Here is a 19,003-nt window from a genome sequence, read left to right as displayed (position 1 = left end):
TAAAAATTTGTTTTTTCTTACCCTCATCAATACTTTGCCAAAAATCAATCTTTTGAATCATCAAACTAATGATAATGATTGGCATCTCTTCGTTCCTTTGATTTGCAGTCCCGATTGCTGGAGGGGCTGGGCTTTTCTGTGGTCATTGGGCATTCAGTATTTCTCCTGAGTTGTCTGCCTGTTTCTCACCTATTTTTTTTAGGTTGTCCTTATTAATTTACAGAAACTCCTATGTATGTGTGTAAACTTATATTTAATATATTTTTCCCAAGTCACTTTCTTATCTCATACCTTCGATTATTAAACTTTTTCTAATACAAGGGAACTACATATAGTGTAGGTCTTAATAGCATGGAGTTCAAAGTATAACTTACAGATTTAAATCCTGGCTTCACGGAATTAGCCATATGAGTGAGTCCTATCTCTAATACTTAACTGCCTCACCTGTAAAAAGGGACAGTTAACATACTTATTTTATACTATTTATATAAGAGGGCACAGCATATAGCAATCACTATTATTACTAAAGAAGTTTCAGATTTTTACATGAATCACTCTTTTCCTTTATGGCTTTCACATTTTATGTGTTGCGAAGACCTTCTCTACCTAAGAGTAAGAAATGTATTCTTTCTTAAAAAAAAAATTATGCTGATATAGTTCTGTACATAGGATATCATTCTACAAGGATTATTTTCAAAAATTAAATTTATTAAAATCACATCAATTCCATCAGAATTGTAGAATGGATAAAGATGGTCATTCATTTGGTCTGCTATAGCAGAATATCATAGACTGGGAGGCTTACAAGTAACAGTTTATTTCTCACAGTTCTGGAGACTGGGCAGTGTAAGATCAAGATGCTAGTGGATTCAGCATCTGCTGAGGGCCTGCTTCCTGGTTCCTAGAGAGCCATCTCTCTCTCTTTCTCTCTCTCTCTCTGTGTCCTCACAAGCTGGAAAGTCCGAGGGAGAGAGAAAGGCACTAATCACCTCCCCAAGTCTTCTCCAAATACTATCACATTGGTGGGAATAGGTTTAAATATATGAATTTGGGGAGGAGGGGCATACAAATAGTCTATAGCAAAAATGTTAAATAATAATAGCTAAATGGAAGGCTACTGTAATGCTTGTACCAGGGAATAATGAGTCTACCCTCTGCCTAAGAATTTCCCATGATACAATGAGAGAAGTCCCTGATAAGTCATTAGGATCTGACCAGAAACAAGACCAAATTCCCGACACAGTTTAAGTCATTACTGGGTCAACTACAGTAATCACTATTGGCAAAACTGGCCTAAGAGAAATGTTCTACAGGCCAAAGTGATCTGTAGCCAGAAGATCTAGGTTTAAGCGGTAGCTGTGTGAACTTTAAGCTGTTAACCCTTCTGTAAGATTAAGGAAGATAAATAATAATAGATCTTTACTCCCTCACAGATTCCTACTGTGAGGATCAAATAAGATCACATCTGAAAGTTTTCGATAAATTATTGTAAAGTTGAGAAGTTCACACAGCAGAGCTGGTCCAAGTCCTGACCACAGGACTGGAAGATGTGGGCCATCTGAAGTCATGGGACAGAGTGGTGAGATCATAAAAGCATAAGCTTTTTGAGGGTGGTCAAAACTGGGTTGCAGTTTTGCCTTTGACACTTATTATTATCATGGCCACTTCATCTATCTTAAGCTTCTTCTACCCCCTCATAAAATGCAGATAAATACCTATCTGACAGATACGAGAATTAGCTGAGGTAGTATTTTTTTCAAAGTATCAGCACTGTGCCACACAGTAGGTGATCACCTAGCTATTTTCCAATATCTGGCTCGGCTTTTAAAATATCTGCCACTTTGGAGAAAGAGAAGGTAGTACAGAGGAAGAGGAGGAGGTTGTTTGTATTAAAATGCCTAATAGAACAGACTCCATTAGTTTCATCCCCTTCCTTTATTCAATGGAGATTATGTGGAAAGAGAAAAAAAGAATCTGTTTTAATGAAGAAATGGGGGCAAGAGGGAAATTTTTTCTCTTTTCTCAAAAAATAATTTGTCCTACATCCTATAGAGTAGCATGGAAGCAGCCATCTGTGGTGTGCTGATATTGGCTTCTACCTGATCTTTACCTCAGGATGACAAAGCTCATGAATCGGCTGCTAAGAACAGTGTCCATGCTGGAGTATTTTGTCAACCGGAGTTGGGAATGGAGCACATACAATACGGAAATGCTGATGTCTGAGCTGAGTCCTGAAGACCAGAGAGTGAGTAGAGTTCTGACAACCATTTGACCTGGAAAGCTGATGGATGAAGAAGTTTTAGTTACATACACAGAATTCTTTTTTGTCTTTTCTGGTCTTCCTTCCTTCCCTTTCCTCCCTCCCTCCCTCCCTTCTTTCTCTCTCTCTCTCTCCCTCCCTTTTTTTTTTTTTTTTTTGGCTAAGAAAATCCATCAGTATTATTGACACAATGCAGGAAATAAGTTAATGTAGGTAAGAGTCCTGGGTTCTCGACTTTGATTAGATCCTCCTGCTATCCTGCAGTCACATTTCACATATTTCGCTTCCATTCCTGTTCACCCTTGGTTTGTCCTCAGCAAATCCTCAGTACCTCTGTATTTTCCCTAAACCCACAGCATAGGACTTCAATGAAAAATCACAATTTCATTGCTCATAAACTCACCCACTGCTCTTGTTAAATCAAGATCATTCTTCATCTCCAAAGCTGCAGTTCTTTCCTTCCTTTTTATTATTTTTAAGGTTTATTTTTTAATTTTTAATGTTTATTTTTGAGGGAGAGACAGAGTGCAAGTAGAGGTGGGGAAGAGAGAGAGAGAGGGAGACACAGAATCCAAAGCAGGCTCTGAGCTGTTAGCACAGAGCCTGATATGGGACTTGAACCCACGAGCCATGAGATCATGACCTGAGCTGAAGTCTGATGCTTAACTGACTGAGCCACCCAGGGGCCTCTATTTATTTTTCAGAGAGTGTGTGAAAGCAGGGGATGGACAGAGAGAGAAGAGGGAAGAGAGAACCCCAAGCAGGCTCCACACTGCCAGTGCAGAGCCTGACACAGGTCTCAATCCCGCGAACCTCAAGATCATGACCTGAGCCAAAATCAAGAGTTGGACACTTAGCTGACTGAGCCACCCAGGCATCCCTCTTTCCTACTTTTTAAAGCTAACCCCCAACTCTTATGTGCATCCCACTAAGACCTCCCTCCATCAGTACTGCCTTCTCTCTAGCACATGTACAGCACATATAGCCTCTATCCCTATAATGATCCTTGATAATTCAGACTTTCATTCAAGACAGGCCTTCACATTAATTGCTTAATAGCCATGCCATTTATTTTCTTTACATTAGCTTCTTGGCAGTTACAAATGTTAAGTCTTGAAATCTTTGTATATTCTGAAATTCACAAGTATAGAAAATCTTTTGTACTTTGTACATGTGTCCAGTTTTTTTTTCCCCTCAGAGCGTCATGTGTTCCCTGAGCATATCCTGAGTTTTCAATTACATTTTAAAGTTTTCACTCTCTTGGTTGACACTATCTACTAAAACTTTCTGGGGTACCTGGGTGGCTCAGTCAGTTAAGCGTTCGACTCTTGGTTTTGGCTCAAGTCATGATCTCTCAGTTTGTGAGTTCGAGCCCTGCATCGGGCTCTGCACTGTCAAGTGGGATTCTCTCTCTCTGCCCCTATGCTTGCTCACTCACTTGCTCTCTCTCAAAATAAATAAATGTTTAATTAAAAATTTTTTTAAAGAAAAAAGCATTTCTCGATTTATCTAGTACTTGACAGCATGTAGAAGAGACCACATCACACTGAGAAGGAAATGCGAGGCTACTGCCAGCCTCACATGCCAGCTATGGGTTTTACTCTTACATACCAGCCTCAGAGTATAATTCAAATCCAAGCCCTAGAATTACTTCAGGTCATGGAACCTAAGGGTTACTTAAAGTCAAACACCATAAATGTTAAATTAAATACACCAGGTGAGATTTAGAGGGATATTTTAACTGAAATCATTGCAGAGCATCTCTAAAACTGACATGAAATAGAGCTATTTTCAGAAATATTTACATCCCTTGTATAAGCAAAATTATTCTAAGTACTTGTTTGAAATGCATGGACCATGATCAAACTATGTTGTTTAAAAAAAAAAAAAACTATTGTAAACTGTTTTTAAAATTAGCTACAGGTTTTATGTACAGTTATCTTTATTGCCATTTTTCCCATGTAATTTATCCCTCTAATTCAAAAGGTAGCTTAGAGCTTCATTTCTTGACATTTTACTATTTTAACCTAAAATAACCAAAAATTTTATGAAAATGAAAAGAATCAAATGTGCTATGGATTTAACATACACTTTCAAAATTGCAAAGGTAACAGTCCTGAATAATTGCATATAATTGCCAAACTCTGCCTTAGAATCGGCTTAGAATTCAGTTTGATTTGCCATATGGAATGAGGATTCCAAACAAGGACGTTACTGAAACCTTAGAAATGTGAAATAGTATAAAAATAAAAGCCTCTCTTTATATAAATGAATAAGTAATATTTAGTGATACTATAGTAAATAAACATATCCAAACAAAGTGATGCAGAATTACCTTTGAAAAGCATTTCAGTTGTTGGACAAGTCTATGAAGCTCTCTGGAACTCAATCATCTCATCTGCTCTTTGTTAGTACTCCGTATTATTTGAGATAACTTGCAATAAACATATATATGATATGATATTTTACATTTATATATAATTTAGTATATATGTATTATATATAATCTATAATAAAAGAAAATAGAAATAAAACACCAAACTAGGGAAAGTATGCATTAAAATATGAAGTCAAAGATAAGAATGAAAAAATAGGATGTCCATATGTAGTCTACAAGATCTTACTAAGTCACTGCAGTTAGTTAAGCAGAGAATCTGTTTTTGAGCTTTTTGGTGGCAAAGGGAAAGGGAAAATATAGTTCCATGGTATTCTGTATCCAAGAGGAGAAAATACACTATGGTTCCAAGAGAAACACTTAACTCTTACCGCTTAACTCTAAAAGAAATGTTTTTGAAGGGCTTCATTTAACAGCACACATAGTAGATAACATCTCTAAAGCAAATACAGAATTTCTGCTAAACTATTCTTTAAGATTTTGCTTATTCAGTTTACCTTAATCTGCATAATTAAATGGTGATATTGCAGGAAAGGAGGGTAGGCCAAGGAAACAACACCAAAATTTAAAGAATGGAAAAAAGGAGAAGCAGTTTGTTTTGCTCCCTACCCATCACTTTTAAAAATAATTAATCCCAATTTACTTGAAATGAAATTAGCTTTCGCCAGCTAATGCCAGTTCCTTTAAATTTCCCTCACAAGACTTCTTAAATGTCAAATATTTGTGCTTGATCGGTGTTTGAATGTTTCTGTGTAAATGATAATCCATTTTGTCAGTGCCTTGGAAATAACTGTTCAAATAATCTCCTTTGAAGGGGTCCCACCCTAGTCTCCCAAACTGAATTTCACTCATTTATGTAAAAGAAATTTTTCAAAAGGACAAAGTGATGGTCTCCAGCAGTGCAATTCTAGCAATCCATAATGTCTTCTTGCCTTTCAGGTATTCAACTTTGATGTGCGCCAGTTGAACTGGTTGGAATACATTGAAAATTATGTTTTAGGAGTTAAGAAGTACTTACTGAAAGAGGATATGGCTGGGATCCCAGAAGCAAAACAACATTTGAGAAGGTAAGCCTAATCAGTTAATATTTATTGAGCACTTCTCCCATGTATCTGATTTTCTACCAGACATGAAATTGGAGCAGGGGAGGAGAGGAATTAACATTTTTCAAGCATTTACTACATTATAGGTCCTTCCTTATATACTATGCCCTCATAATACAGTTTTGCTTAGACTTCGCCACACCCCTATGAGGGGGTATTTTGTTATCCCCCCACCCCTGCTTTTTTTTTTTTTTCTATCAAAGATATATTTAGGCTCAAAGAAGGTAAATAACTTGTTTGTGGTAACACATGGGAAATACAGGATCCAGATTTGAACCCAAGTTTCTCTTTTTCTTCTACCCCATCCCATCATAATGGGGTATTAAGAATACACCCAACAAGCAGGAAATTTGTACTGTTTAACATGGGCAACTCACTCAACCACTCTTCATGTCCTTAAGGACAGTTTAAACTGCCTCAAGTTTCTTTCAGTCATTATTCCATAAAGGACAATCAACTATAGCAGTCTGATATAATTCTGGTAGAAACAAAGGACTTTTCATGCAGAGATTACAAGGATGGAAAGGTAAATTGTAACGGAAGAGGAACCTTAAATAGCAGGCTAAGAACTTGAGAACTTACCTTCTAATGAACAAGAACCAGTGAAGATTTGTGATATGGTAATATGATCAAAGTATAATTATGGAAAGGCGATCATTCAGAAGGCATGTTGTGGAAATAGATAAAAAATCAAAATGTCATAAGGTCATGTCACATACCTGGGAGCACCTAACGAGCCAGAAAATGACATTTATGCTTCAGATAGCACAGATAGGTATTTGATGCTTGCTGTTTTAACTCTGGTTATGTATTTCTGTTCCCCAGGCTCCGAAATATTCACTACCTCTTTAATACTGCCCTCTTCCTCATTGCCTGGCGCCTTCTCATCGCACGATCTCAGATGGCTCGGAATGTCTGGTTCTTCATTGTGAGCTTCTGTTATAAATTCCTCTCCTACTTTAGGGCATCCAGCACACTTAAGGTCTAAGAACATTCAGCAATCTCCTTTTATCTGGAATCTCCTGGATACCTCCAAAACAGCAAACTGTGGTTCTTAAGATTAGGAAGTAACAAAGAATATGCCCAAGCTCATTAACTGTCAAACATCTTGTCATGTATTCATCCCTATTTCTTCCCTATGTATTGTTTTTATTTAAGTGAGAAAAGGAAAGTCATATCTTAGCCTACAATCATACATATCTTAGGAAAATTTGTTTCCAGATTGCCTCCTAACACTCTATGCCCTTGAACATAAAACACCAAAGTACATCTGTCTGTTGATATTTAGGTTTTTTTTTTTTTCTTGAGAGGACTAATTTTGACTAAATGAACATGGAATAACATACGACGGAAGCTGAAATATGCTAAAGAAAGGCAGTTTTAACCTTGGAACCATTCCAGGGGTACCCAGTAGAAAAGTTTAGAATCAAGATTAAGGGACACCTGGGTGGCTCAGTTGGTTAAGTGTCTGACTCTTGATTTTGGCTCAGGTCATGATGTCATGGTTTGTGGGCTCGAGCCCCATACTGTGCTCCGCACACACACACACGCGTGTGTGTGCTCTCTTTCACAAAAATTAACATTAAAAAAGATCAAGTAGAAGAAGAATGATCTCTGCATCCTCAGATATACCATAAAAGAAATAATCCTCCACTGAAATCTCAGCCTTTTTTTGTGTGTTATACCATGGAGACCTGAGTGAAGGCTGAGAGAATTAGAAAAGTGGGCTCACATTTAGCATTTCCCTCAACTATACTTCTGAAATCTAAAAAACAAAAAATAAAACAAGAGGTTTAAGTAATTATGTACAGAGTGAGGGCTCCAGTGTATTTGCACTAGGACTTACTATGCTTGTAAGTAAAAATTAGTTCTTATAATTTCAATCTGACAACTATTCTTTCTAAATCTTTTCAATTACCCATTTTCCTGATGACCTTCTCTCAAGAGTTTCCTTCTCTTTTATTGAAGTCACCAAACCCCTTATATTTAAGCTTATGTTGCTCAGGCCTCAGTGACTAATGGGAGGAAGGTACTAGGCTAGAATCCTAAAAAACCAGTCCCTGGACCTTTGCCAATGAGAAAGCAAAATTCCAAATACAAGTGTAAATGCTAGTTTTAGTTTTTTGTATAGTGGGAAAATTACTCCTCTGTGATCATCAGGACTTACTAGTATCTTGATCATCCCAAGTGGACAACGTTAAGTGTACAATGTACAGCAGAAGAGGACAGACTTCACGAAGTGACTTTAAGTTCAGAGAATAGGCGTTGTTTTGTTTAAAAATGTTTTATGTATACTATCAATGAATTAATAGTTTTTGTTCCCAAATTCCTATATTAATAATATAGCTGTTATCCTTTCATCGTATTTGAGGTATCAGTGCATGCTGGATTGCAGCATTTCATGTTAAAAACATGAAATATTATTATATAGTATTTGGGGCCTGAGCAATTAAAAATAATCATAACTACTGGCAAATGACACAAGCATAAAACGGTAACGATGGCAGTTACTTATATTTATGCTCTCTGGAATGATATGTAATACTCAGCACATTCACGTAGTTAAGTGCACAGGGCTTGAAGGCAGCTTCTAGCCTGCTATTACTTGAGATTTTTCTCAACACCATAAAGGGCATTTGGGGGGAACTGTTCTGGGCAATGTCTTTTCCAATCTCATCTAAGGTCTGGGAACTTCTTTTCAGGGCATACAACCCAGCTCTGAAACAAAGCACTTGGTGATTTTTAGTTTGAGATGTCTATATGATACTTCTGAGTTACATTGATTAAGATACAAACTATAGATATAATAAAAATGAAATCAAGATATAAATTCAATGAGGTTGGATAAAACATAATTATTCTAAGAATTTACTACCTTTTGATTTTTGTTTCCACTAATTCCATAAATTCCACTAATCCAGTATTCATTTTGATTTTTGATTAAATGAAAGTTTGAATTAAAAATGTTTTCCTCTTCTAGTGTTGTATCTTTAACTGCTGACTACTACAGATCTCCTCCCTCCCCTGAGAAAAAGATATAATCTTCCAAAGAAGATTACCAGATGAATATAAATTAACACATAGATACATAATGCTTCACTTTTTTCTGACACCATTAATAAGGTTACATTTACATGCTGGAAGCATCTTTTATCTGTGGCATTAAAGAAATCACATGATGTCTAAGTCAAAATAGGTATCTGTATGAAAGAAAATCCCTAATTATTTTATATCAAGACCAACTGACAATTATTTGAATGTCTAATACATACAATGCAATGAGAAAGAGCCTTCTACTTTTGGGGAGAAGGGGACGGATAGTAACTACAAAGGAGAGGCATCTACATTAAAAAAGAAGTTTTGGTAATTCCTGTATTCTGTAGCCACAACATACCTGATACAGTAATGAATATTTCAGAGTTTAAGACAGTCCCCACCTAAAGAAATTAATACTGAAAAAGCCTGAAGCAGATGGACATACAACTCCAAAAAACATTTCTTACAATTTTACACTAACTCGACACCATCATCTCCAGTCAACATCTCATTCAAATAGCTGATTTAGAATCTGAGAGTAAACAGACCGATCTGAGAAGGGACTAATCCCCAAATAGTGTGTTCTGTTATCTCACAATGAATGTAACAAAGTAGGTCAGCCTAAAGTTTCCAAAAACATCAGTAATTTTCAAAGCTCACAAAAATTACATGTAAATTCCCACATGTCTATTTTTCTAGAAGTATGAATCTAACAATTATGTTCTGGAAACATGGACAACTATCTGTAGTAAAAAGGAATGGTTGTCCCATATGCTCACATAGAGAGGTAAGGAAAAATGCTCACTGCTTACTTTGTAAAAACATATTTTTTTAATTTACCCAAAATAAAACTAGAAATTGCTGATTTTCCGATGTAACTGGCTTGAGAGGCAGTAGTGAAGATACAGTTACGGCAAAGGACACTTAATTGAAATTGAGTTTTAACAGCTAGAAACAGTTCTGATACACAAGTAAAAAGTTTAGGTGTGGCCTTACTTTACTTGAAATACTGATCCTAATCTGGAACTGTGACTAAGTAGGGAAACATGAGGCTGATCAACTGTGTCAATTTTACTCTAAAGAAACTAAAGATAAGTCTAGTATATCTAGTATAAGAAATCATCAAATTGATTTGCATAACTGCTTGAAAACAGAAATGAACTTACAAAGTATCTTTTAGTTACATCAAGTGTTGCTGAAGGTCTGCTTCAGTACACGTTGCTTTCATCAAGCTATACTTTCCCCCACACCTACTCAGTTTTACCTTAAAATTATTACACAAAATCGCATACATGAGTTATGATATTTGGAAGAGTTGTCCATCTATTTCCTTCTGATAAACATCCAATACAATTTGGAGTTGCTAAGACAAAACTTTTTAAATATCTCACCGATTATTGTCAACTTTGTTGACAGTTTTATAGACTTGAGTGAACTGCTCAATTTGCATCACTCATTCACTTTTTAGTATGAAAATACAAAAGAAGCTCAATCTCATACAGTAATTTAGCTCCATCTGGAGCAAAAGCAAATGTAACAGACTGATATCTAGGATTGCCACAGTCTTCCTATGAGGAAAAAGGAGCTTAAATATGAAAAACTGAGGCTTATTTGGGGATACATGATTGTAAAAGGACAAAGAAATTGTTTTATGTTTGTCATTTTAGTTAGAGTCCGCACGTTCAGGATTGATACACTAAATGAGTCGTGTGTGTTTTTTTCTCTTAAAACAACACCAAAAAAACCCACAAGAAAACCAAAAAATCTAAGGCAGTTTCCTAAACTTAAGATAATGCAAGGTGATTTCATCACTAAAAAATTATTTCAAAAGGGTGGGGGGGACAATAAGGAAATACTTGGATATTAATCCTGGCATCATACCATAAGGTAGTGAACAAATGGTGATCTAATTTGGATAGTGCTGACTATCTACTTTGTCTTGCAGAAGGTTTGCAATGGAGCTCCAAGCACACGGGGAGGGACTTAAGTACTAGACTAAAGGGCATGATGAAAGTTTAAAGGTCCTCCGGCTCAGCCTTAATTTTTATTAAACAATCAAAAATACGCATCTTGAATTCAAGTTCAAGATTCAAAGTTCTAAATTTTGAAACAGGTTGCATACAAATTTACTTTCTGGTACTCAAATTACTAACCCAGGACATAAAAAGACAGGATGCATAATACAGCCCTACTTCTACCATTAAAAAATTAGATCTTAGTCATTCCTTTAAGAATTCCAGTCCAGTTTGTATTAAAAATTGCAAACTTTGCTTGCATTAGTAAATTTACTGTGAAAATTCAGTACTTTCATAAAATGTGAGAGAAATGTGATGTTAATCATCTAAATTGAGAATCAGAAGTAAGTTTGTAATTCTAAGATTGAGTTAAACTTTTCCCAAGAGGTAGTCTGTACTGTATAAATACTGCAGCAGAGAATTATTCACCTAGATGTTTCTTTTTACAGGCCAATGTATACAAAACACAGTTTTTAAAAAACCTATTTCGTATAAATTGAAGCCTCAATGTTTAAAATATTCAGCCTGGAATATATACAAATATTATGAATACCTTAATAAAATGAAAAAGGAGAGCTGAATAATAAAGTTGGGTACCCTATTGAAGACGCCCTCCCCAGGCACAAGCCAAAGCTCCAGAATAAGTAGGTCAGTACAGTGTTCTCTGCAATGGAAAAGAGACATGTGGTGAGGTCAGAAACCCCTAGCAAATCCTAATGTGAAGGTAGACTTCATCATTCCTCATCCAAGAGGCTCGTCAGAATCTTACTACTTTGACTGCCAAAAATCTGAATGTAACTATTTGAGGAGTCTCATGTAGAAACCTTTCTTAACTAGTAAAGTATAAATCAACGGCAAAGCAGAATTTTGCTTTAAAGAAATTCCTTTTATAAGTCAGCTTTAATGGGACAGATTAATTACATTAAAATTTTAATATGGTATTTAGAAAACATGGGAACAATTAAAAATCATATGTAAGTACCAAAATAATTTTAAAATCCCTTTTAAAGACACTTAACTGTTAAAATCCTAGCTGAAAGAAAAGTTTTAAATCAATTATTTTACCTTAAAAAAAAAAAAACAACTCTGAAACTTGAATGAACTGTCTGGAAAGCAGATTCACAGAACCAAAATTCAGTCTCAAATAGCTAAAATTCTAAGTAAAATTCCGTTTTAGAAATGTTCTATTAGTTTCTACTCTTAACTTTCTAGAAATAGTATCTGAAAAAAAAAAAATCAATAACAGAGAAGTCTCATTCATTATTTGGAATTTTCTGGAATAAAAAAATCCTTCAGAGCATGTTATGTCACCTATGTTCATCAGTTAACTTAATGGCTCTTAATGACCAACTGTATATTTTAAGTAATAATGCTTCTGTTATTCTCCACAGAATACCATTCAACATAAGCTCTACTTCAAAGCAGTTTTATCAGTATTTCTCCTCTCCATTATGTCACAACTATTTTCAAGAAAACATTTTTTTACCTTTAAAAAAAATCCATTTGTGAAACTATAATTTGTGACATACCGTTTTCTAAAAACCACCATTTTAAATCTAGTCCTTTAGACTCGCCCTTGTTACTTACCTGGAATTTTATTTTCCCATTTCTCTAAATGCTTTAAACCATGGGGACTGCTAGTTGATTCTTCTACTATCATTAAGTATTACAAAAGGAAAATGATGTTGGCACACCTATTCCAAATATAGTTTTTAATGGCACCTGAGTGTATCTCCCTCTCATTATTTTTATCTTTTATAGTCTGGAAATTTAAATTCAATCCTTAAATACTGAGAAAGCTAGAACAACACAAAACAAAATAACAAAATCAATCCCATTCAGGACAGTCTGAATGCAAACACTCATAATCCAGTTTTACAGCTTAATGGACATTGTCTAATGATAACCTTACAGATCTGACATTATCTTAAATATTTGCCTCGTGTTTCTACTTTAAGTTACCCTGTTGTCCCTCACCCAAACATGTATAAAATATTCTACTTTTCCTTTTAATACTTTATAAGCTGATAATTTTCATCATCAGTAGTGGGCCTTGTTATTACTCACCTCCCACTTCCAAAGTGTATAGAAGGATCAGATTAGAAAACGTAGCATCTTTTTTTTTAAAAAATGTGCTTTCTTCTCCCTGTATAAGTGCCCACTCTACAATTTGTGAATGATACCTCTGTTACATATTATAGCACCTAGGTACCTGCTCACCTCAATCTTCCATGACCCTGCCTTGAACTGTTAGAAAAAGCCAACAGCCAGAGTTTAAAGAAAAGCAGTTACCTTCCTCAGACCAAATTTTTGGATAAATGGTCTTGTCATTATGGCTTAACATGGATATGGCTATAACATAGGGACCCATCCCTGTTTTCCTTTATTAACAGTGTGACCTGATCACAACTTTTTAAAGTCTAGACTAGTTTTCCATATGTTTTACATATTTTATTCTGACATATCTTTTAAAAACAAAAGGACGCAAACATTTGCACTTATCAATGCCTTTTTCTTTAGATGTGGTTTGACTTCTTTCCTTCAGGCTCTTTGCCACCAAGAAGCAAGGTCTGATTTCGATACTGCCCATTTGCTATGAAATTATCAGAAGGGGTCATCTTCCAAGCAATATTCCAGTTGGGCTTATTCACTGATTAGCTGCGTAATTTCTTCTAGGACATTTGTAACAGACACAACATATATAGGATTTCAGTTTGGGTTTTTCTTTCTTTTTTTTTCCCCCTAGGTGTGGTTCCCACTTCTCATTCGTATTTTCTTTTCTTTGAATATATTGCACAATATTTTATTATTAAAAAAGGTTTTATGTCTCAAGCAAAAAGTTTTTCTCCTTCACTCAGGAGGTGCTAATGTGTATTATTTTCTAAAAGAGGTAAGTGGTTGTCTGTGTGGCCATCCTCAAAGGGTACCTAAGGAGAAAAAAGACCAAAGCATTAGTTTTATTCCTTGCACTATTCCCTCTAATCACAATGCTTTATTTTGGGCAATCTCTTTCGGAGCACCAAAAACTATTGTTCAGACTTAACAATGATGCTGTGACTTAGAGGTCAGCGCCATTTCTATTGTAGCACTTACAGAACTGACAGGTTTGTAGGATCCAAGTCGGAAACGACAGTAAATTATTTCAACTATAAATTTCCCAATTCCATGTAACATGCCTGTAATAAAAAATAAGTTCATGTGTTCAATTAAATGATGCTTTAATGAAATTATTTCCTAATCATCTCCTAAATTATTACATAAGAATAAAAAACTCAACTAATTATAATGGCATAGATTAGTAAGGAAACAAAGCAGTTTGCTTTATTCATTTCCATGGTTAAAAATAACAAGGCGGTTGAATTTTTAAAACAAATGGATTTCCTTTCAAAATCACAAAGCCACATGATTCATGACCTTCACCATGCAGTCTTTTCAAGGGCGCTTTATACAACTCACACTCATACCATTTTGAAAAATAAATAATACCAGGCAGCACCACAAATTTAAACAAATTCAAATGAAGTAGTGACAAAGTCTTTCATAAGAAAACCTATTCATTCATTTCAAAAACATAGTTCAAAAAAAATAATTTAAAGTATATAAACTACATAGCTCCCCGTAAAACTGAATGGGGGTTGGGGGATAAAGAAGGAATGGTTTCCTTTCTTTATCTATTGTGCTTAACTCTCAGATTTTAATGATTATGATTCTAAAAGTTATCTTTGAGAACATCTCATAATCTCAGGGCAAAAAAGCCCCAAATCAGGAAAACAATTTGAAAATTTTTGTTGCACATATTGCACGGTTCAAAGTACCATAAGATGTGATTTTACATATTGTACAGTTAAAAATGCCTTACGTGAAAAAAAATTTACATTCAAGTGTCTACTATTTCTAGGCATTTTATCATCTAATCCTACAACACACTTGTAAGTATACATTATTATTCCCATTTTTATAGAGGAGAAAATTTCAGAAAAGGTAAGTGACCTATACACAAGCCTATCCCCACGTGATAGCAGATGGCAGAACCTGGATTCAATTCTAGGATCCTTCTAGCTCACTAAGTAATCTCCCTTGAATCACTGAATGCAGTGAACTTAGTTATGTGTAATGCTTAATCAATTCAGAGATCTGGAATTCAATCTTAAAGAAAAAATTCTTAAAATATCAAAACATGGGAATGTATATATATTTCTTGCTCCTGCTAAGTAACAGCATCTTAATTTCAGTGTAACATTCAAGAAATTAAACAAAAAAGGAATGAATCTTAACCTGTTGTTGAAAAGATTCCTCCAACAATACCACAGAGTCTTACAAAAAACTGCCAGAAAGGCATATGCTCCTCAGTGACGGTTACCATAAGAGAACTGAGATCATATTTCATAAATATCCCAGAGACTCCATGGCTGCCTGCAGCATGGTTAATGACACGTTCCTAAAACGAAGGGGAGAGATAGGAGGAGAAAAATGGGATTCACATCATCTGGTTACTTGCACAGGCAATATGAAGCCCTACAGTCCAACTATACAAGAAGGATATCCAGATCTCTTTATGAATTGTCCTACTAGACTGAGCTCTTCAGAGACAATTGAATTATCCTGTATTCTTTGTGTGGTTAGCTTCTGAAAGAATCAAAAGAGCAGAGTCATTCTTTTCTATTTTCTGAAAAAGTCACTTTACATATAAGCATTCTACTGAGCTCAAGAGCTTACAACTATATGGCATCTTCTTCATTGATCAAATCCATAAAAACTAAGTTCATATTTTGACATACTTTTTGTAAGACTTCTTTGCTAAGAATTTACAAAATAATTATATTTATTTCCTATCATTTAAATGACCAGATTTAAAAACAAGTAATTTCACTTTCTGTTGTTTATTTAAACTGTAGGAGATATAATACAAGAAGAAAACAGCATGCACTAATTTGAAACATATCAATATTTGAGTTACTGGTTCAGTTTCTAAAGATAGTTTTATTCTTGAAAGGAATGGGACTAAAATCATAAACCTCCCATAGTGTGTACACTGTCCAAGAAAATACTCTATTTCATTCCATCTTGTTTACACTTCAAAAATCAAGTTTGCAAACTGTCTAATAAATTTCTGTTATAGCTTGAAACAATTATGCTACCACGGTGCTTTGTTGACTTTTGTCATAACAGTCCCTATTTTAATTAAGCTATAACTAAACTGCAAGCTTTAGGAATACAAGTAACAAGGGAAATTAAAACAATTTCGTGTGAGGCATTACAAAACCCCTTCCCCTATTAGAACAGAGCCTTATAAGCCACTGATCGACTTTCCAATAAAGTGACTTCATCTTAAATTTCTGGTATGTTCAATATCATACCATAATTATATTGTCATCACCTGTATGGGCAGAAGCTGTTTGAAGGACGGGGGGTGGGGGTGGGGGGGTTCATGTAACAAAACACTAATAATGATTCACTTTGGGTTTCAGGACTAATGAAGCTCAGCCCTCCTCCTCTGTGTCCCCCTCATCCCCCATTTAACCAACTCTAGTTACTCCACACTTATTTTTTAAGTGAAACACAACTATTTTAGTCACCGTATCAGCACAAACACACTACAAAGAGGTCAAATGCTCTGAGATTATATATATTTTTTTATTTAATTTGGCTGTTTAAAATTTATCCTGGAGGGGCACCTGGGTGGCTTAGTCGGTTGGGCATCTGGCTTTGGCTCAGGTCATGATATCACGGTTTGTGAGTTCGAGCCCCGCGATGGGCTCTGTGCTAACAGCTCAGAGCCTGGAGCCTGCTTCAGATCCTGTGTCTCCTTCTCTATCTGCCCCTCCCCTGCTCACACTCTGTCTCTCTCTGTCTCTCAATAATAAATAAATGTTAAAAAAAAAAAATTTTTTTTTAATTTATCCTGGAGTTAATTTCGTATCAATATATGGTTATCTTTTTCTCTTTTTTTGAAGTTCCATGTTTCTCCATTGTGAGGATGTACCATGTGAGTTGTTTATAATCTTCTACTATTACAAATAACAATACAATGAATAGCCTCATACACATCATTTTTGTATTTTTTCACTATAACCTTGGATTCAATTTCTAGAAGTGAAATTGCTGGATCAAAAGATAAATGAACATATCATTTTGCAGATATTGCCAAACTCTCTTCCATAGAGACTATGGTGTTTTGCATTCCCATAGCAATGTATATGTGCCTCTTTTCCCCAAAGCCTTGACACTATCCAGACCTCCTAATGTTCAGGTGTTGCCAATTTTAGTGAAAAATTTTATCATTCAACCCCTAAAATTGCTGATGGGGCGCCTGGTGGCTCAGTCAGTTAAGCGTCCAACTCTTGGTTTCGGCTCAGGTCATGACCTCACAGTTCGTGGGACTGAGTCCGTGTCGGCTGTCAGCGCAGAGCCAGCTCTGGACTCTCTCTCCCTCTTTCTCAGCTCCTCCCTCACTAGCATGCGTGTATGCGCACACGTGCACACTCTCTCAAAATAAATAAAACTTAAAAAAAAAAAATGCTAAAAAGCACAATATATTTTTTACCTAGTTTCTCTCTCTCCGTGTACACACACACACACACACACTTAAGTTTTTCACCCTGAACCCTTTGAAAGTCAAACATGACAACTTCACCCCTGAAAACTTCAGTATTTAATCTCCTAAGGGAAACTCTATAATTACTGAGGACATAGTTATCATAAGCTAGAAAACTATCAAAAGGAAACTCCACATGGAGGAAAGTAAATTTTTAAAAGCACTTATACTTTGCCTTGGAATTCTGGATAATATTTCAATGTTCAGCATTCTTTAAAAAAAGGTTTTCTTAAGTTTATTTATTTTGTGAGAAAGAGAGAGAACACAAGGGTGGGAGGAACAGAGAGAGCGGAAGAAAGAGAGAATCCCAAGCAGGCTCCATACTGTCAGTACAGAGCTCCATGCAGTCAACCCCCTGAACCCTGAGATTACAACCTGAGCCAAAATCAAGAGTCAGAGGCTTAACTGACTGAGCCACCCAGGCACCCTGAATATTCACCATTCTTAAACACAATAATTAGAAAACATGACCCCAGAATACATGTGAAGTCTGTTAAACTGTCCAATTCCAAAACTATATTCCTCATAATACATTTTTATAAGGCTACTCTCCCTGAGATTGCAGAATGTTCGTCCTTTTAATTAGATGAATAAAAAGCACTAACAGGAAGGCAAACCCTCTTAGTCTACTATCTGAGCCAGAAGAACCATGCATACTCCAGGGTAAGTACATTAATTAAAAAATTAATAACACAAAACCAGAGAATCTGCTGGCAGGTAAGAACTAATTATACCAATACAAGAGAAAACATTACAAAATTAAGATATTAAGAATAAAATCATTAATACCATCATAGTTTAATATTTTGTTTTAATTGAAGAGAAGACATTCCAGATTTTTAAAATCTACTTCTTTTCTTGCTCTACAGCATACTAATAATATCCAGTTCTAATATTTTATTAGCTTAAAATAAAATATTAATGCATTTCAAAACTTCCACAAATTTTAAATGGGGGCGAGCACCAAGTCGTAACTTTTTTTTTTGTAGAGGACTATAAAATACTGAAAAGAAAAAATCATTTTATCAGTTAGATTCAACTTACCCTTTCTGTAACAGAAAACTGATGGGTGTCTGCTGAAATTTTATATGTATGTAGTTTTGTTGGCACAACTGTAATAAAATATTGGAACATCTGGTTGTCTAGAATAAAAACAAAATGTGTTTTTTTCATCAATCCAATAGCAACAATACTACTGCCAAATACACCCTCCTTCTATTATACACATTGACCTTGAAATTTAATGCTACTTATGATAGTGTTTAACAAAAAAAAATTTTTTAAAGAATCAACGAAAGCAATATACTCATACTTGGTAAACAAGTTCTCAATAAGCATAAAACAGTCATGTATACACATCTATTAGTTGTTAAAAAACATGGGGCGCCTGGGTGGCTCAGTTAAGGGTCTGACTCTTATTAATTTTGGGCTCAGGTCATGATTTCACAGTCTTGACATCAAGCCCCGAGTCAGGCTCTGCGCTGGGCATGAAGCCTACTTAAGATTCTCTCTCTCCCTCTACCTCTGCCCTTCCCCCACTCACACTCTGTCTCTCTTTCTTTGTCAAAAACAAAAATGTTAAAAAAATGAACTAGTCAT

At 35.4% G+C, this 19,003-nt stretch overlaps 2 protein-coding genes and 1 long non-coding RNA gene across 5 annotated transcripts in view; 1 reads left to right on the top strand and 2 right to left on the bottom strand.

The window, feature by feature from the left end:
* The window catches only part of FAR2 (fatty acyl-CoA reductase 2), a 158,143-nt gene extending 145,212 nt beyond the window's left edge, over positions 1–12,931 (top strand). For both annotated transcript variants that reach the window (XM_058743211.1, XM_058743212.1), the window contains exons 10-12: positions 2,116–2,245; positions 5,595–5,722; positions 6,584–12,931. In XM_058743211.1, coding sequence (XP_058599194.1) covers positions 2,116–2,245; positions 5,595–5,722; positions 6,584–6,746 — 421 coding nt within the window. In that variant the 3' untranslated portion in view covers positions 6,747–12,931. The remainder of the gene's footprint in view (positions 1–2,115; positions 2,246–5,594; positions 5,723–6,583) is intronic.
* On the bottom strand, positions 690–5,601 carry LOC131519807 (uncharacterized). The gene is made up of 2 exons (XR_009265801.1): positions 4,596–5,601; positions 690–2,281 (listed from the first exon to the last, which is right to left on the bottom strand). It is a non-coding gene; the product is annotated as an uncharacterized LOC131519807 (long non-coding RNA).
* Positions 12,932–13,245: 314 nt separating the features above from the next.
* The window catches only part of ERGIC2 (ERGIC and golgi 2), a 41,355-nt gene continuing 35,597 nt past the window's right edge, over positions 13,246–19,003 (bottom strand). For both annotated transcript variants that reach the window (XM_058743215.1, XM_058743214.1), the window contains 4 exons: positions 18,449–18,546; positions 15,085–15,247; positions 13,903–13,985; positions 13,246–13,736 (listed from right to left, as the gene is read on the bottom strand). In XM_058743215.1, coding sequence (XP_058599198.1) covers positions 13,674–13,736; positions 13,903–13,985; positions 15,085–15,247; positions 18,449–18,546 — 407 coding nt within the window. In that variant the 3' untranslated portion in view covers positions 13,246–13,673. The remainder of the gene's footprint in view (positions 13,737–13,902; positions 13,986–15,084; positions 15,248–18,448; positions 18,547–19,003) is intronic.

The sequence above is a fragment of the Neofelis nebulosa genome, chromosome 8 (assembly GCF_028018385.1).
Source record: "Neofelis nebulosa isolate mNeoNeb1 chromosome 8, mNeoNeb1.pri, whole genome shotgun sequence".
Taxonomy (NCBI): Eukaryota; Metazoa; Chordata; class Mammalia; order Carnivora; family Felidae; genus Neofelis; species Neofelis nebulosa.
The sequence above is the reverse complement of the archived record's forward strand: the minus strand, read 5'-3'. Positions and strand labels throughout refer to the sequence as shown.